At 47.9% G+C, this 19,522-nt stretch overlaps 1 protein-coding gene across 3 annotated transcripts in view; it reads left to right on the top strand.

The window, feature by feature from the left end:
* The window catches only part of CEP97 (centrosomal protein 97), a 1,492,335-nt gene that overhangs the window by 334,336 nt on the left and 1,138,477 nt on the right, over positions 1-19,522 (top strand). For 2 of the 3 annotated variants that reach the window (XM_069637314.1, XM_069637316.1), the window contains exon 3: positions 7,493-7,651. The exons of the other annotated variant lie outside the window; for it this stretch is intronic. In XM_069637314.1, coding sequence (XP_069493415.1) covers positions 7,493-7,651 — 159 coding nt within the window. The remainder of the gene's footprint in view (positions 1-7,492; positions 7,652-19,522) is intronic. 3 annotated transcript variants of the gene reach the window in all.

The raw sequence follows: 19,522 nt of genomic DNA, 5'->3' as shown, positions 1-19,522 counted from the left end.
TTTTCTTCAACGTACCTGGGTTGGTCCAGAGGCCTTCCATTGAGCACGCTGTTTCCATGATTAGTTTTCTACATTCGTTTCCCTGTGCAACTAGGGTTTTGTTTCTGCCCTTTATACGTTCCTGTTTTATCCCCTCGATCATGTATGGAGGGTTTGAACTTCTGCACTTCCTGAACAGGCTGAGCATTTTCCATTGGGCTTTGAGTTTCAAGGACCGTAGCCCAAGTTCTTTTCTGCCAACCTGAATAGGCATTGAGCGGGGTAAACCGAGAACCTTTTTCCCAAAAATCCCCTCTACAAATGCCCCAACTTTAGAAGGTAGGTCCAAGAGAACCTCTGCACCATAGGATAGGGCAGGAACAACTTTAGCGTGTGTAGAAATCTATGATTGGCTTGAGTGAGTATTTGCAATATTGCTGTTTGACTCGCAAGACGATCTGCCTTCTTTTTAAGGGATTCAAAAGTATTGATCTCCACTATACTCCTTGATATCAAAATCCCTAGGTATTTAAAGGATGCTACCCTGGAAATCTCTAAATGGTTGAGGTACCAGCTAAAGGGCCTTTTCCTTGCTTTGCAGCCTTTTTTTAAGATGAGGATCTTGTTGATCTCCAGGTTGTTTTCCTTTGTGTATTCCTGTAGTCTGTTTAACTGTCTTTGTAGGCCTATTTCAGTATGGACGAGTAGGACTAAATCGTCGGTGTATAGTAAGTGTGTAATCCTCATTTTTCCGAACTTGGGAGGAAAGCTTCTAATTTGCTCCATGAACTCTCCCAGATCAGCGATATAAAAATTGTAGAGGGCCAGTGCCAAGTGGCAGCCCTGCTTAGCACCTCATTTTGTTGGGATTTCTTAACTTATTGACCCATTGGTGGTAAGACGAATTCTTATTGTCGTTTTCGTATAAAGCTCCTGTATTTGTTCCAGTAAGTCAGCTGGACAATGCTTCTCTGCCAGTTTTTTCCAGAGGTGTTTTCGGTTTCGGCTATTGAAGGCTTTGGAAAAGTCTGCAAATGCCAGATTTAGGGCCTCATCACGACTTTGGCGGTAACCCTTAAAATCGGCGGTAACGCTATTAGCGCTGATTTTAAGGGTCTGTCGGATCACGAGTCGAAATACCGCTGGCGCAAGTACAGCCGGCGCAAGTACAGCCGGCTGTACAAGCGCCGGCCATAACAGCGCCAGGAACCATTCGCGCTAAGCAATCGAGAGTCTGGCGTAGGCGCTATTAGCGCCAGAAAAGCGGCAGATAATCTGCCGAAAATAACTCCAGCAAAAAGCTGGAGGTAACAGAACACAGGCCACAGCAATAAGGGCCCAGGTGGAACCAATGCAAATCAGAGGCCTACAAAGGAGCCACCCATGCACAACACACCCTCCCCAACACCATTACACCAGCAGGAGCAGGGAGGAGACAGCAATCAGGGCCCAGGTGGAACCAATGCAAATCAGAGGCCTACAAAGGAGCCACCCATGCACAACACCCCCCTCCCAACACCAGCACGCTTCCGGTGCCTCGACCGCACGGGAGGGGCAATGATGTATGCACCAGAAGAAGTTGGCAAAATTGTACTGACATGTACCATGCTGTACAACATCTGCTGTCGCAGAAATGTGCCACTGCCCCCTGATGCTCATGTGCAGCCACCTGAGGATGGTAGTGAGGGCGATGAAGTGCCAGAAGGTGTTGAACATGCACAAAGGATTGGGTTGAGGGAGGGGAGGTTGGCAAGGCAGGGATTAATAGATGGATTCTTTTAGAAATGGGTAATGGGTAAATTGGAAATATGTCATTTCAACATTAAATTGCATTAGTAACAATCGCTACTGTCCATGCATTGTGATTTTTCTAACGTGATTTACTTTCCGTCCAACAAACCCCCTGCCCCCAGTAAACACCCAGCACACAATCCCCCTTCCCCCCAGTGAACACCAGCACACCATCCCCCCTCCCCCCAGTGAACACCCAGCACACAATCCCCCCTCCCCCCAGTGAACTACCCCCAACTGTGCAGATAGGCACATGTGTCTTATCAGGGCACCAACAACAATGCCATGCACCACTAGGATGGTCGTGGGCGCTTTCCTTTTCCGGGCCCCTCTGGTGTGCGTGCCCTTAGGTGGCGCATGGACCGGCGCCTAGGAGATGGCTCGAGGGATCCCTCCTTGGGTGTGGTCAATGTCGAAGGGACTGAAGGGGCGGCCATCATGTGCTGTTGCATGAGGTTGTTTCCCTCCCTTGTTTGCTCAGCAAGTGCTGAGACTGCCTCCGTCAACTCCCTCACACGTTGCCCGAAGCATGTCAGGGCAGCGGTACATTGTTCAACGACTCTGCCTGTGCGCGCATTGTCTGCCCGAAGCCTGTCAGGGCAGCGGTACATTGTTCAACGACTCTGCCTGTGCGCGCATTGTCCCGTGCTATGTATTTGCACCCATGCCGTATAGATGCACCTTGGCCATTGATTCCACCCTGGCCCGTTTTGCCTCAAAAATGTCGAGTCGGACCCATCACTGCTGCCCCAGTGACAAAGGGCACCCCTGGTGTGTCTTGTGTTGGCCTGCGACTTGTGTGCTGTCAGGGGGGGGGGCTACATGGCGCCAGCTTGGACTGGGCTGCCTGGCTCAGAGTGCCGGTCTTCTGGGCTGCCATATGATGGTGTGTCCACGTCCGGCTGTGGTGTGCAGACACGACACATAGGCACATGTCGACTTAGTGCATGGTGTGTGCCTGGGCTTTGGCTTCCCTGGGATGTGACCATCCCTTCGGCCTCACTGCTTCCGGGAGAGTGCTGTCCTCTGGCATGATGGCCACGTGGAGGTGTTGCTCCCACGTCGGGCTCAGATCCAGACCTCTGTCCCTCAGCATCAGGGCTGTGACTGGTGGCTTGGGGCGAGCTGGCGGTGGCCTCCCTGCGGCCATGTGGCTGCTGCTGTCTGGTGGGGCTGCGTTGGGGTGAAGTGGGTGTTGGCCTGGGTCGTCTCCATTCCGTACCGCCTCTTTGTGGGGTGGTGGTGCTGGTGGAGGTGTGCTGCCGTGGGCGCTGTGTTGGTGTGGCCTCCTCCCCATCATCTTCGTCCCGTTGGGATCGACGTGTGCCTGTGGGGTACATAGGGTGTGGTTTGAGTTCAATGCTACATATATTTGTGTGATGCAGTTCATGCCAACAGAGGACAGTATCAATCACGCATTCAACTTGCATTCTGTTCAGTCGCCATGTGGTGCTTGTTGTGAGTGTGTATGGAGGTACACTGCATGGGAATGTTTGATTGACAAGATTGTATGCGTGGTTAGGGTGCACTGCGCTCTGGGGTTTGGGGGTGCATTCATGCACACTCAAACTCTACGTAGCTGTCCTATGGCTATGGATGTCTATCCTCTGCCCCTGTCATTCATGCACTGCACGTACAGGGTCGTCTAGGCAGCACTACGGTTCAATGGATGTAGGCCTCACTTATGGGTGTATGCAGTACCTCTCACACATTTCTTCGCATTCATTCACTCAGGGTCTGCATTTGTGGTACTTTCAGCTGCATGAATTCGGGGGTGGGACTCACCTGCAGTTGGGTCGATGCCAGTGCCTGCCTCCGCTCCACCAATGCCCTCGATGGTGCCAATATCTATCGGGGCTGTCATTTTCTCCTCCCAAGGTGTGAGTTTGGGTGGGGGTGGTGGTGGGCCACCTCCAGTGGCCCTACTTGCACTCCGGTGCTGTGACAGGATGCCATGGACTCGCATGCGCAGGTCGTTCAGGGGCTTGCGGCAATCCTCCCCATCCCGGGGCACGCGCCCCACAGCACTGACCCTTTGGCTGATTGATCGCCAAATGTGTGCTCTGCGCTGGCCACTTGTTTTGCGCTGCTGCAGCTCCTCGTGGTCTATCTCGGCCTCCTCGACCAGTACAGTTAGCTCCTGGTCACTGAATTTGGGCTTTCGCACCCTGTCCAGGGCGGTCTTGCCCATAGTGCGCTCCTGAGACATGTTTTGGGGCTGGATGGCGTGGATGGCTTCCAGGGGCTGTGATATCAGAGGGATTGTGATTTCCAAGATGGCTGCCGCTTTATTTCCCGTTCCGGCAGTGATGCGTTTCCCGCGCGCTATGAGCGCGATATGGCGGTAGCACACGGTGCGCCGGATTTAAAGGTTCGCGCTATTCGCGATACCGCCATGGACCGGGGCGCGTGTACGATAACTCATGATCTGGCGGATTATCCGCCGGGGGCCTTAGCGTTGGCACTATTTATGTCCGGCGGATAATCTGCTGCATTAACGCCGAAGTCGTGATAAGGCCCTTAGTCTGCTGTTGGAACACTGTGTCCACAATTAAATCATTTTCATAAGATAACCTTGGAATTTTGCCACATGCCTACTACAAACACATTCTTTAATGATCAACAGAATAACCAGATACTTGGCAAATTCAGATTTCAGACATGCAACCCCCCTCCCAAATGTTTGTTGGGGGCCTAGGCAGTTAAGTAGAAGTGGTTTGCCTTTTCTGTCTTCTTGGGTGTGGGTTCAACATGTCTTGGCTCACCACGACACTATGGAAGGCTCAAAGTCTGACCAGTGCAGAGCAGTAGACCGGCTGCGTGTCCTTAAGCACCTTGCACAGAAGCACAAGCTTAGGGTTTTTATTTACAAAAATATATATATCCTTTTGGTAACCATGACATAAATTGGTAGCCCCCTCCCAAAAAACAATCAAGCTTTTTGCTCACTTAGCAGTGATTTCTGGCATGCAATCCCTTCCAAATGTTTGTTGCGAGGTCTAGGAATGGAAGTAAGTAGAAGGGGTTTGCCATCTGTGTCTTCTTGCGCGTGGCTTTAACATGCCTTAGCTTACCGTGAGATTAGTGCATTCTAGGTATACACGCTGGCGAGAGTCCCACGATAAATTCGGTCCAATTGTACACTGAGCTCGACCTTCCTTCCGTTCCTTGCAATGCCTTCCTGAGCATCTTATCTATCCCTCACCCTCATCCTAAATGTCACTTGGCTCCTCCCTGCCACTACTGAATGTTCTGTCATACTCCGCCTTTGCTTCACTGACAGGAAAAAAGCACTTTTATGCCATAACGGATGGCAGTAGGTGCTCTGCAAATGCAAGATAACATTATATATGATGAAGATAACACAAATTATTTGTTATAATGAAGACCTCTGATCTTTCATAGCGTACAGGTATGTCATTCTGTTTTTCCTGCAGCTCGTATAGAAGAACATGGTGGACAGTGTTAGGGAGAATTCTCATAAATGGTTGATTTCCCTTACCTACTGAGTACCTCAGCAGCTTTGCTGGATTTCTAGGATTTTTTTTTTTTACACCTGGTAAGAGTGTGAGCCTTTTTCCCACTCTTACATGTGTTTTGCTATGTGTGTTTTTACTTTTTGTGTGACAGGGTTGTCTTTTAGACTTCCCACTGACTCCATTTTCTGGGGCTGACTACAGTCCCCCAGAAAAGGGTAAAGTTGCCATTAACTTTACCTTAGTCACTTTTAACCACAGACCCAGTACACCCCATCTTCCATGGAGTATTGGAAAGGGTTAATTCTTATGCCTTTTTGTCTGTGCCTCTAGGGGCTGTGTTTCGCTCCCTTTACATTAAGACTTGGCTGGTGGCAGTGGTATCTACCCTACCTTTTCTACCGCAATTATCGTATATATACGTGGTAATGTTTTAGGCTATTATATTAGCCTCAAACATAAACCCGCTTGACTAAATACATTTTATTTTGGCTCCGGCCGGGTTTATTCGCCATTTCTTTTTGCTAAAGTCTTTCTCTTGTTTTACTCTGCGTGCCAAACCAGGTTTGGTCCCTTTGTTCATCGCTTTTTCGAGGGCTTCTGCACAGAAGCCCTCCTTATGGCGCCTGAAAGTCTAGGTAGGCAGCATGTGAAGGAGGGCTTTTAGGACCCCTGCCATGGGTTCCCTTGGTAACCCAAGTCGCACTCCTATCTGATTGGCTAAGGGGACTGGCCTTGCCAGGCCAGCCACCCTGCTGTGTGATTAGCAGCCAGGCTGTATGAATGGGGGAAAACTGCATAAAAAGCAGGTCTCTGGGACTGGAAGAGCAGAGTCGCCACTGGAACGAAAGAACCAACTAGGAACTGGAAGAAGAGGACCCCTACAACTACTGAACCGCCCGGTGAAGTCCTGCTGCAGGTCCGAATCTCCAGAATCCGACAACAGAGAATATCCTCCAGGAAACATCTTCCCTTGAGCTGGTGGGACCAACCAGTTCACCCAAACTGCAAGCCATGACCCCTCCTCTGGTCGAATTCGCTGTACAGAGCTACAGTAGGCCGGATAGCCAGGATGGTCTGACCCTGCTTGGGTTTTAAGGAGCGCACCTTTTATTCGTCGTTTGGCACTGCTGCTGGTTTCTTCCCTAGGTAGTGCAGGACCCTCCAGTCTTCCTACTTCTGATCAGTCCGACAGTCGGTTCAGGAACCGTGAGCCTGCAGGAACTACCAGGAACATCTGCCTCAGCTACAGCCCCCTCTCCATTTTAAGGTACTGTGCAAATCCGGTTGTGCGTTTCGTTCAGCCGCGGTGAAAGTGTTTGAAATCTTTCTCCAATCTGAGGGCTTGTCCTTCTCTTCTCTTTGAACTAACTTTTCTACCAACCAACCTCGTCCGGAAACCGTGCCACACAATTTACCGCGAACTACCCTGAACTGTATTATCTTGAGCAAAAGACTTTTGAACCATTGACTTTGGCCCTAAGCCTTTTCTATCTGATTTTATCATTGTAGTCTCTCTTGTTCGCTTGCCCTGAGTACTTACCTGTTGGTGTGGATTCATTTCTGTTAAACTTTTGTTTTTCCCTCCCTTTTAAATTGCTGGAGTGCCATCTTGCTCCCACTTCATTTTGTGAGCTTAACTTGTCTGGAATTTAAGGGAAGTGGTGTGGTGTATTAAAGTGATTTTTTAGACTGCTTATAATGGTGTGATGTTATATTTATTTGGATTTGTAGAGCGCGCTAGCAGCCCGCAGGCATCGAGGCGCTGTAAGAGAGCTAAAGGAGGCTTACTTGAGGGTTACAGTGAAGCCGCCTTTGAGATAGCTTGTTCATATTACAGGGTCACAATTTTAGAACAAAGTATGTTATTATTGTACTGTTATACAGCTGAAGAGTGAAACAAATGTATATTATTTTACTTGAAAACCTTGAGTCAGTGTTTGCCTGAATCATAGTAATTGCTGTCCTTTGTGTAACTGTTTGATACTGCTCACTTACTCTTGACATAAATCTGGCTGCTCTGCTACTGCTACCACTTTAACTGTGTAGTACAGGCTTGTACCAAAGGTGAAATTCTACTGTCACTTGTAGTCTTAATTGTGTGTGGTGTTCCCAAAGGGTACTGCATATAATTCTGCCTAACAGACAGGATTGTTTTTGTTGCATGTAACCTCTCCTTTATTAATGTACTGGAGCTTTCCTATGTTGGTGTGCATTATAGTAATTAGGTTTTTCTTAAATTGCAGCTTTCTGTGGCAAACAATCGACTGGTACGGATGATTGGTGTTGCTAAACTCTTAAACCTCCGGGTGCTCAATCTTCCTCATAACAGTATTGGCTGTGCAGAGGGACTGATGGATCTGATACATCTGGAGTGGCTGAATCTGGCAGGCAATAACCTCAAGGTGAAAACATATTTTGAGTATTTTTCTAATTGTTTGCAGAGTGTGCCGGGTTAGTGATATAATAAGTTCTCCTGCATGCGGTATGGCATGGATTCACATGCACATGACTATTCCCAGTCGTCAGACTGGGAATCCGCGGTAAAAGAAAAAACTGTTTTACTTTCACTTTATAACTGTATTACTCCTCTAAATCAATCCCTGTCCTCTGGGTCATACCGCGCCCATCCAATGGCCATCCTCTCCCTAAGCCCCGCCTCTGGCAGCCATCTTCAGATTTTTACTGCACCCTTCAGTGTTGGGACTCCTCGAGTTGCTGTGCGAGCTATTTGTATGTTTTTTCAACAAGAAACGTTTTTTGTTTCAAATAACCCTTTTAAAATGGTTATATTAATTAAAAAAACAAACAAATCAAACTTCACACATTATCATAAACCACTATAATCCTACCTCAACACCCCTCTCCCGTTCCATCCCCCACTTTCCCAGTTCCCCCCCTCCCCCTACTTGCCTGCATCTGGCTTGTACTGTAGGCACACTACATTCCACAGATCGGAACCCCGCTGGATCCTACTAGCGTCACTCTGCCTTAGCTTCTTCTGTGGATGTCTTATCAAACAAAGATTGCATTAACCCTTCCCATGCCCCTATTCCCCCCGCCTCCCTCATGATCCTGCTGCGCTGCCCCTTTCGATGCCGCAGTTTCTGCCGTTTCCCACCTATACAGATCCTTCCACCACTCCTCTACACTAGGGCCCTTAAACGATTTCCATGTCATAGCAATTCTACATTTAGCTGGTATGCACGCTAGGTCCTTTAATTTAGTAACATGCCTCAGGCCTTTGGGACGTGTAAAGCAGCCCAGCAGACATGCACCCGGGGTAAGCATGTCCAATTCCACCCCTCCTTTTTGAAGTCTCTGTGCCATCTCCTTCCAATATCGCCCCACCACTGGACATGCCCAAAACATATGAAGCATTCCTGCATCCATCGCATTGCACCTGGGGCATCCTCGAGCTGCCACCCCAGGGAACCTATATATCTGCTGGGGTGTCATATATGCTCTATGCATCACAAGCAGTTGTATTAGCTGCAGTCTTGCATTTCCTGACACCTTCTTGTGGTATCCCAGTATCCTTTCCCTTCACGCCTCTTTGAAGGTTATTCCTAAATCGGCTTCCTATTTACTCTTTATCACCAGGGGCAGGGGTGGGGGGGTGGCCCATTAGTCAGTAGAAGGTCATATATTCTTGATATGGTATGCCCCCCTCAGCTATGTCCTATTGGGTGTCTACTATCTAATGTTTCTTCATTAATTCACCATATGCAGGCCAGCTCCTTACAATCCCCTTCTTAATAGTACAATGTAGCATATTTTGGCCTGTGTGCATACCAGTCTCCCTTGTCAACTCCTCAAAGGGTACAAAAGCCTATCCTGTAACATATCTCCTACGCTGGCCACCTCACAAGCTTCCCAATACTTGCGTATTCCCATTCTCGCCTGAGTCGATGATGGCAGTACCGAAACCAGAGGAATCTGTGCAGATGTTGGAACCGTCAGCCCCAACTCTGACAGGGCCCTGTCCCACATTTTCACCCCTAGGGATACCAGATGTGACCATCCACCCTCTCGAGGTTTCTTGAACCACAATACCGCCTTTAGATAATGACGCTGCCCTGGAGGCTGTAACATCAGTGTGTACGGGCTAGGGTCATCGGCAAGCCAATCTACCACAAATTGCAGTTGCCCTGCGATGTAATATAATCTGAAGTGCGGGACCCTGATACCACCCACCTGCATGTGGCTTGTATAATGAGGACAATGCTATCCTATTACTCAAGTTTTTCCACAAAAAGCTTCTGCTTATATCCTCTAATGCCTTAAAGAAAGGCCTAGACACATAGAAGGGGACATTTATGAAAAAATGTAGTAGTCTGGGCAATACTTAGATAAAGAAGAAACCCCGGGTGTGCACTCTTTTAAACATATGTGAGAGTGCTGCCTCTATCTAGTCCCAGGTGGGGGTTAACCATGAAGAACAAAGAAGGCAATGTCTAGTAGGGTGGACTGCTGAAAATGGGGCAACTTTCTGTGATTAAAAATCATGAAATCATCATAAATTGTAACAGCAAAACATCATACATTATATTTCCTAAAAAACTTTAAAACACCTAAAGTGTGATAGTGCGTAAAATACACCTTTACAAACTGCCACTTCCGTGGTCAGGGTATCTCAAACACCAATTGTAACCTTTGTTGACCTCTGGTTCTTATGACTTAAAAAAACCTTGAGTTTATGCAATACATTTGGTTGTTAATTGCATCCCTTTGTGTCTGTATTTCAATTATACAGTGTCATTTCTCAACATGTTTCTGTTCTTATGGGTGATCAATCTAGAACATTCATCAGGAGTGGGACTCTGGGTGTGAGACTAGCGTACTGCTGCGCTAGTGTGTTGATTGCTTTGTTTGGTGTGTTATGTTGTCCAAACCCTATCAGACAAAACAAAAAGACTGGATTGAGTGACTTATACTCGGGTTACCAGTTGAACTCTAACAATGAGTGTACCACATACTCAGGGTTACGAGATTACCTGTATAGGACTAACAAGCCTGCTAATGGGAATAGTGCCGATTTATCTATACTAATTGTAATCCCCGACAGTTTTGCAAAAAATGCCATGGCTTCCAGCAGCAGCTCCAAGTTAACTTCCGGGTTCTGGATATACAAGAGCGTGTCATCCTGTATGAGGATATACAAGAGCATATCCTCATATAGGGATATAAGATGTATAACCCCATCTATTTCAATCCCTGTGTCCCTATATTCCGCCCTGATGTACTGGGCTATTGGCTCCATAGCTAAGACATAGAGCAGCGGGAATAAGGGGCAGCCCTGCCTCGTGCCCTTTTCCAATTCTCATGCTTCCAAGATGTGTTTGCCTGTTTTAACCCATGCCATCAGCTTAGTGTACACTAGTTGAACCCATTTGATGTATGTCTGACCAAATCCAAATCTACGCAGAGTCGCATAAATCCAGTCCCACCTCACTGAATCAAACGCTTTCACTGCATCCAATGTGGCTATAGCGCACAGTTTCCCAGGATGCAGTCCTATCTATCACATGATGTAATCTCCTCAAGTTCCAGGCCATAATCTGGCCTGGGACATAACCTGTCTGATCTGGCAGCACTAGTTTATGTATCACCCTTTTCCTTCTGGGCACTAATATGGACATCAATATCTTATTATCTTGATTAGGCATTGATAGGGGTCTATAGGAACTATATTCCGTCTAGGTTTTATGGGGTTTAGGAGAGGAATTATAACAGACTCTCCCAGGCTAAGTGTAAGCACCCCCGCCTCATAAGAATCATTGAAAGTACTAAGCAAATGGGGGGCCAATACTGTTGCATATTCTTTACAGAATGCGCTGGGAAATCCATCCAAGCCTGGTGTCTTCCCAGTCGGCAAACCCGCGATTGTATTTTGTATATCTTTCAAAGTTATCAGCACTTCCAAGCCCTCTTTTTTTCCTGGGACCGTCCTGGTAGCTCAATCCATCCAACACATCCTCTAAGTGGGTGGCTGGCACTGGGGAACCCTGTCGATACAGTTGTTGATTAAATTCTCTAAACGCTTCATTAATCCTGATTTGTGTATAACATAGGTCCCCTGGCCCTTTGTTTATCGAGTGTATGGGGGCTTGATGCTCTTCCCTTTTATATAGCCACGCTAGCAACCAAGCTGTTTTATCCCCTTTCTGTGCTGATTCTCAGTGTATCTAGCAAAGCTGTGTTTACCCAGCCTCTCCCAGCAATCCATGCATTTCTGCTTTAAATCCCTAGCCTTCTCGTCCCTGTCCGGGTGTTGCCCACTAGACTGCTCCAGTATCCTCACTCGTTCTTCGGTAGGAGCTAGCTCTCTGTCGATAGTTGCCTGGACGCTGCTAGTCCCTGCTATCATGGCTCCTCTAATCACCACCTTCAATGCCTCCCAGAAGGTACCGGCGCTAGGTACGCTAGCCAGATTGTGCAAGATATATTCAGTGATGCATTTTTTGATACACTCGCGAAAGGGGGGGGGGTTCCTCAACATTTCACCCCTAAGTTTCCACATGGGTATCGGGGCCCTGGGGGTACATATTGCCTCTGCAGGCTGAGTGGCGAGTGTTAGGAAAGATTCCCATTTATCTGAAGTTTTCCCTCCAATTGTGTAATCCCTGCCCCAACGTTTTGTTGCTGTTTAACACCGTAGTCTGACTTGACATGATTGATCCATGTATGGTGTGCCTGTATGTGAGCAAATCTCCCATTGGGTCCTCTTCGTTTTAGCACGACAGATTCTGGATACGAGAAGGCTCCAACACCCATACCACGTCGATCTCTTGAGTTCTCACTGAACGAAGGATAGGATCCAAGTATCCTGAAACTCAGAAGCCGAGTCGAGGAACTGCTGGTGACCCGCTGAAAGGTTTGGCACCCTGAGCCCGCTGTTGTCCCGCTGGTCCCCTCTGCATCTGATCGAACTATAAGATCTGCAAAGATGCTTTGACCCATTTGAATAGTGGGACCAACTATTCTCAGCACCTTCATCAAACCCTGCAAGTAAGTCTTCTCAGAAGTGTCCCTGGGCCAAACAATGGACTGACCAGCTTGCCCAGGACCTTTGCTCTGACACCGCCGCCGTTTTGAGGAGACCCTTGGAACTTGGTACATCGCAAGCTCAGTGTTCACAGCACTCTCACACTGAATTTCGTACACTTAGCATTCCCAGGTCTGAAGTAAAGAGAGAGCGCCCGAACCAGAGTACACGCGGTTACCGTGTCACCCAGCCGTGGTGACGAACTTCGCAGGTGTCTTGCTGCTGTGCCCCCCTTTTCCCTGAAGCCTGCTAGAGTGAAAGTGGCCTGATACATCCACCAGGAGTGGAGAAATCTCCACTGTCCCGTTGGCGAATCATTGCTGTAAATTCTCTGCTGAAAGCCGCACAATTGCTGCATTTGAACCTGCAACCGAAGTGGACTCGACTGCTGAAGTCTGGTCCAGAGTGGGCCAGGGGTCGGTGAGTACTTGCAACCCTTGCTGGTGGCCCCTAGCGCATCCATCCATTTTTATGCATGAGTGGCCCCTGAGGGTCCCTCTCCTATCCACAGATAGCCTGAGCTATAAAATTATTCCCAAAACCTGGAACCTGTTCTGCCCTCTTGGGGAGTGTTAGGAAAGATTTCGTAATTGTAGGGAATTTTCCTTCCATGTGGCAACCCCTAAACTTTTTGCTATTGTTTTTAACCTTGTTCTTGACTTTGCCAGAGAAGTACAGCCTTCTGCTGCACTTCTCTGGGCTTTCGCTCCTTTCTTACGGGGAAACTGACATGCCCTTAAGACAGTCAGTACCGGGGAACGTGGTTTCCCGTAGTTTCTTTTATCGTGTCGCAGCTTTAGTGCCACACGACACAAGAGGGCACTGTAAGCTAAGTTACAGCTCTCTTGGGTCTCTAGCCTTCTACAGGCCCTAGATACTCTTTTAGGATGGTATTTGATCGGTGCAAGTCATTCAGGGACTGGAATGGTGGCAGCGATCGTTTTGTTTATTTTGAGCTCCTTTTGGCGTTCTGAGCACATTTTTGCACTGAACCCAAAATGGTGGCCTGGCTCCCAAAATGGCCAGGCCGCGAGGCTCCTTTGTCCTGTCCACTTTCCGTCTTGCTCCCTTCACCTTCCCCAGGTCCGGCGACCCGGGGCCTTCCTTATTTGGGCATGTACTTTCCCGCGAAACGCAGTTGCTTTCGCGGGCTTCTACATGTCGTTTGTGTGCCTCCAGGGTGTGGGCTGGGATGTCTGGTCCCAATACACATCCTGGGTGCCAGAGAGTCTAGCGTGGTGTGAATGCCTGGGACCACCGTGGTCCGTGATTGGTCCACGTATGGTATGTGTTTTGATGAGCGGATCTCCCATTGGCTCCCCTCCGTTTTGGCGCGAAGGGAACCGTGGATAAGAGGGGGCTGGAAACACCACTACCATGTCGATCTCCTGAGTTCTCACGAACGAAGGAATACAGGAGCCAAGTATCCTGCAACTACGAGGCTGGACCGAGGAATCGCTGGTGACCCGCTGAAGGAATCCTCCTTTGCACTGCTGTCGTCCGGAGAGCCCCTGTCCTCCTTTGATCGAACCAGAAGGCCTGTACTGGTGCTTCGACCTTTGGAATAGCAGGAACAGCTATTTCCGGCATCTTCAACCATCTCCTGCCAAGTAAGCCTTCGGAAGCGTCTCTGGGCCATCCAGTTGACTGACCAGCTTACAAAGGAGTTTGGCTCTGCAACTGCCGCCAGGTTGTGTTGTATTGCGAGTCCTTGTCCCTCTCCCACGCTTCGTACGCTTGGCGTCCCCAGGTCTGAAGGGAGGAGGGTTCATTTGGCTCGAATACACACGGCCGCTCCGTTGTCCTGTGCGGCAACAAAACTGTGCTGGTTTCGTCGATTGGGACGTCTTTTTGCTCTACACGACTACGAGGCGTTCCCTGCTCTTCTGAACCTGCCAGCTGCTGAAACTATCGTGGAGAAGCCTGGGTCTGCTTGCTTCGGGGACCGGTGAGTAGTATATCTAGGATCTGGTCACCCTCCTGCAGTATCCCATTGCTTTTCCCTGCTGTGTAAAAACAGCACCCTTTTGCCGCGCTCGCGCTCTGCTTCTGCCCGCTGTGGAGGCTGCGCTTGAGTTGCGGAACCTGTTCTTCTTCTGCTGTGCACTAACGTGAACCGCCTGACTTCCTCCAAAGAGCTTCCCCTTGTGCCCGTCGGCACTGGCGTGGCAGGTACTTTGAGCACAAGGCTCCACTCTTCGCAGGGCTCGGACTTCCATCTAGTTAGGTGCCTATGAAGGCGAACTGAGTCGAAAGCATTATCGCACTGTCTGTTTTCCTTCCCTGGCAGGTGGACTACATATTTCGTGCTTTAAACGCTTGCGACTGTGTATTTGTATATATATTGTGTTGATATGGTATGTGTTGGTTTAATATTGTGATATTGTGATTTTCTCGCTACGGTCATTGTTTTAAAGGCCTTAAAATAAATGTGTATCTATTTTTGATATAACAACTGTTTGAAGTAGTTTGTTAGCGCTCTTGCTTTGTGTGCTCATTGCGGGCCTTCAGTCACCCTCACCCCTCTTGAGACCTAGTCTTGACCGCCGCGATCGCTACCTTGATTGGTCTGGCTTGTCCAGAGGTTACCCTGTTCCAAGTAATTAGGTTGGCCTTCTGAACTTCTGCGCCACCAGGACAGAGTTCAGAAATCCGTCTTAACAGGGAGACCCTCCACGAATAGTGGGAACTTATTCTGCAACACCTCACCCACCTTCCTGAGCTGCTACAGACCCTACAAGAGACCCCGTTTTCGCCCATCTGCACTACTTGTCACAAGCTTCTTTCTTTCTCACCTTTTTCTCCTTGCTTGTGGTGTTCCGGGATGAGGTTTCTTTCTTTTTCACCGATCGTGACTTGTACGGGCTGGAACGCGAGTCCTCGGGTTCCAGCGTGGAAGCCGGCTGCCAAGCCGGTAGCGTTCGATTACCAGGAACAATGTCAATGAATCCAGGAAGGAGGATATCGGAAAGGTAAGGTTTGGAGGGGGGTTCCAGGAACAAAGAAGGAAAGATAGAATTCATGATAGCACAGAGAGCGAACTCGAACAACGTCTAGTAACACGTAGGGGTAGAGTTGAGACGCGGGGGCATGCCTGTTTTCTAGGAAGCTGGAGACTGCATGCAAAGGCTAGAACGCAACGGTTCTGATCCTTCGGCCATCTTGGATGAGTTGCAGAGTTTATGCCGCGGTGCATCATGGACCACGAAGTCCAGAAGGGCCGAATTCGGCTATTCATGACAGTATGCCTCCTCCTGAGTCCGGACCCACCAGGTTTGCTCGGGTGTATTCGATGAAACCTCTGCATTAGACGGGGGCATTCATGTTAGAGACTGGTTCCCAAGTATTCTCGCTGGGGGGGATAACCCTTCCACTCTACCAAGTATTGTAGTTGGCCTAGTCTATATCTGGAATCACATATCCTGTAAACGTCGAACTCAACCTGATCATTGATGAGCACAGGATTAGGTCTAGGAATAGTCTGATTGGATCGTACATATGGTTTCAATAAGGAGGTGTGAAAGACCGGATGTATTCTTTTCCAGGATTCTGGGAGCTGAAGTCGAAAAGCCACTGGGTTAATGATTTCTTTGATGGTGAAAGGTCCGTAATACTTGGGAGCCAGTTTATTGGGCCGTAGATGTCGAGGAAGGAGTTTGGAGGATAGCCAGACTTCATCCCCTATCGAATAAGAAGGGCTAGGTCTCCGCTTGGCATCTGCATATCGTTTAACAGCTATCCTGGCCTTTTCCAGGTGTTCCTTAGCATCCCTGTGAACGTTTACCAATGTTTCAATCCAGGTATCAACTGCAGGAACCGGTGTTGGATGTGGTAAAACTGATGGTAAATCTGAAGGATGGAATCCTTGACTGCAGAAGAATGGACTTGTCTTGATGGCCGAATGGTCTGAATTATTGTAAGCGAATTCGGCTACAGGAATCAATAGCGACCAATCATCCTGGACCTTGCTCGCAAAACAGCGGAGGTACTGTTCGAGAGTCTGGTTGACTCTTTCTGTGATCCCGTTGGTTTGGGGATGGTAACCTGAAGACAATGCCCGCTGTATGCCTAGTATTTGGCATAGTTGTTTCCAGAACTGGGAAATATACTGAGGACCTCTGTCTGAGATGATCTTGGAAGGTAATCCATAGAGCCTAAATATGTGTTCGATAAATATCCCAGCAAGTTCAAGTGAGGAGGATAATTTAAACAGCGGTGTGAAGTGTGCTGTATGGGTAAACAGATCGATGGTAACCATTATAGTCGTGTATCCCCGGGATCGAGGTAGTTCCACAATAAAATCTGTGGCGATGATCTCCCAAGGACGTGTTGGTAATGCAGGTTGATGCAGAAGACCGGCAGGTTTTCTATTGTCATGTTTGTTTTGATTGCACACAGCAGAGGATTGGATGTAGGTTCTTAGATCAGTAATCATTCTTGGCCACCAGAATTGCCTCTGTATGAGATGAAGGGTAGTAGCAATGCCTCGATGTCCTGAATGAAAGGTGTCATGACAGAGATTTATGCTTTTATCTCTCAGTCCTTGTGTAGGGATGACTAGCCGTTTGTCCTTGAAGAGATAACCATCCTTTGTGTTCAAGTTCCATTGATTGTTCTGGGTGTATTCTTTCCAGAAATCAGAAGAAGGTGTATGGGCATAAATGTCTTCCAGGAGTAAATTAGCTTGTACCACAAACACGGGTTTAGGAAACATCTTGGGAAAGGCCCTGGCTTCGACAGGTTCGTAGTCAGGACGTCTGGATAAGGCGTCTGCGACAATGTTATTGGTTCCAGGAAGGTGGTTAATTTGTAACTGGTACTGAGTAAAAAAAAGAAGGTCCAACGGGCCTGGCGACTGTTTCTGCATTCCAGGGACTGTAGTACTTGCAACTTTCGATGATCTGTACATACTTGCACTGGATATTTAGCTCCCAGGAGTAAATGACGCCAGTCAGTGAAGGCTTGTCGGATGGCCAGTAACTCCTTCTCCAGGACGGAATAATGGCATCCACTTGGCATCAGGGTGCGGGATAGGTAGGCAATTGGATGTTCCATCTTATCCTCAAATTCTTGTTTTAAGACCGCCCCAATGGCATAGTCAGAGGCATCTGTTTCCACCAGGAAGGTTCGATCTGTATCGGGTTGAGCCAGGATAGGGCTTTCAGTGAATTTCTGTTTTAGTTGTTGAAAGGCCTTCTCTTGATCTGTAGACCAAATAAATGGTGTATCCTTCTTTAGAAGTGCCACGATGGGATGTACAATTTCAGAAAATGCCGGAATAAATTTTCTGTAAAAATCTGCAAGTCTTAGGAAGCATTGTATCTGCTTCATAGTGGTGGACGTAGGCCACGAAAGTATGGAATCTATCTTGCCTGGATCCATTCCAATTCCATTAGGGCTGAACACAAATCCAAGGTAATGAACGGTCTGAACATGAAATAGACATTTTTCAGGCTTGGCCAGAAGTTTGTTTTCACGTAAACGTTGCAGAACTGCCTTAACATGCTCTTGATGAATCTGGGGATCTTTAGAGTAAATCAGTATATCATCCAGGTATACGATAACAAAAAGGAACAACATGTCCGAGAAAACTCTGTCCATGAATCGTTGAAATACTGCAGGAGCCTTGGCAAGACAGAAGGGCATTACCAAATATTCGAAGTGGCCAAAAGGGGTTCTAAAGGCTGTCTTCCATTCATCACCTTCTTTAATTCGAATGAGATGGTAAGCATCCCTAAGGTCGAGCTTGGTAAAAATAACAGCTCCGCGCATGGCCTCCAGAATATCAGAAATGAGTGGTAACGGATAGCGGTCCTTGAGAGTACACTGGTTAAGACCACGATAATCCAAACGGGGTCGTAACTCTTTTGTGTTTTTCTTGGGAACAAAAAACAAGGAAGCACCGGCGGGAGATTTTGAAGGCCGGATAGTTCCATTCGCCAAGTTGGTATCCAGGTATTCACGTAGAGCCCTCTTTTCCGGTTCGGATAATATGAACATTCTCCCAAATGAAATCAGTTTCTATGGCGCAATTCTCCATTCTGTGGGGTGGAAGAGCTTGAACAATGTCTGTTGAAAACACGTCGGAGTATGTTTGATATGATTCTGGTACTTGGATAATGTTGGACACGCTTAAGGAGGATGGTTCGTGGTTCTGGGAGTTTACTGGAGGAATCCGGGATGTGTCCTGACCTAAACAGTGGAACATACAAAACTAGGAACAAGGAACCTGCTGTCCAGTTGATGTATGGATTGTGCTTCTGTAACCAGGGCATGCCTAAAACCATGGTAGTGGGCAGCCTTGATGATGTCAAATCGTATTCTTTCCTGGTGGTTGTTTATGGAGAGTTTCAATTCTTTTGTTTGGTGAGTAATGGGACTTGAAGACAATGGTCTACTGTCGATTCCTTCCACGGGTTGTATCACTTCTTTGAGCTCTCTAGGGATGTTATGAGTGGTGGCCCAATCGTGGTCTATGAAAATACCCATGGCACAGCAGTCCACGAGAGTCAGAATGGAAAAAGACTCATTCTCGGTAGATGTCAGGACAGTTTGGAGAATCACTAAGGTATTCTGTCCTTGAGTATTCAAGGAAGGAATGGATGCAGAGCAGGCATCTTTCTCCCGAAGCTGTGCTCCGTTTGGGATTGGGAGCTGGCGTTTCCCGAACGCCGGGGTGGTGCAATAGGACATTCTTTACTAGATGTTTGTCAGAAGCACAGTACATGCAGAGTCCAGTATCGATTCTACGGATCCTTTCTTGTGGAGAAATTGGACCCCGGAAGGCACCTAGTTACATGGGTTCAGGATCCGGGGTACGTGGAGCAGCGATTTCTTTGGAACTTGGGTATTCAGCAGCTGTCTTTGGAAATGGTTTCACCTTCTTTTTCTCTGCCTTTCTTTCCTGGATCCTAAAATCTATCTGCAAGGAAAGATCCATAAGGGCCTGGAAGGTTCCCGGACGTGCTACTCTGGCTAGCTTGTCCTTTACTTCATCAATTAAGCCCCTTCTGAAGAGAGTGAAACTGGCTTCTTATGACCAATCAGCTTCTTTAGCTAGCTGCTTGAAGCGAGTCACATAAGAGAGCATATCCTGACTCCCTTGCTTAAATTCATAAAGACTTTCTTGCGCACTGTAGACAAGTTCTGGTTGATCAAACATGGCTTTTTAGGGCATCCACAAATCCTTCGTAGTTATCCAACAGCTGATCGCCTGAATTAACCAAGG

The sequence above is a fragment of the Ambystoma mexicanum genome, chromosome 7p (assembly GCF_040938575.1).
Source record: "Ambystoma mexicanum isolate Mex_15411 chromosome 7p, UKY_AmexF1_1, whole genome shotgun sequence".
In the NCBI taxonomy this organism is placed as follows: domain Eukaryota; kingdom Metazoa; phylum Chordata; class Amphibia; order Caudata; family Ambystomatidae; genus Ambystoma; species Ambystoma mexicanum.
This window is presented reverse-complemented; position numbering and strand designations above follow the sequence as displayed.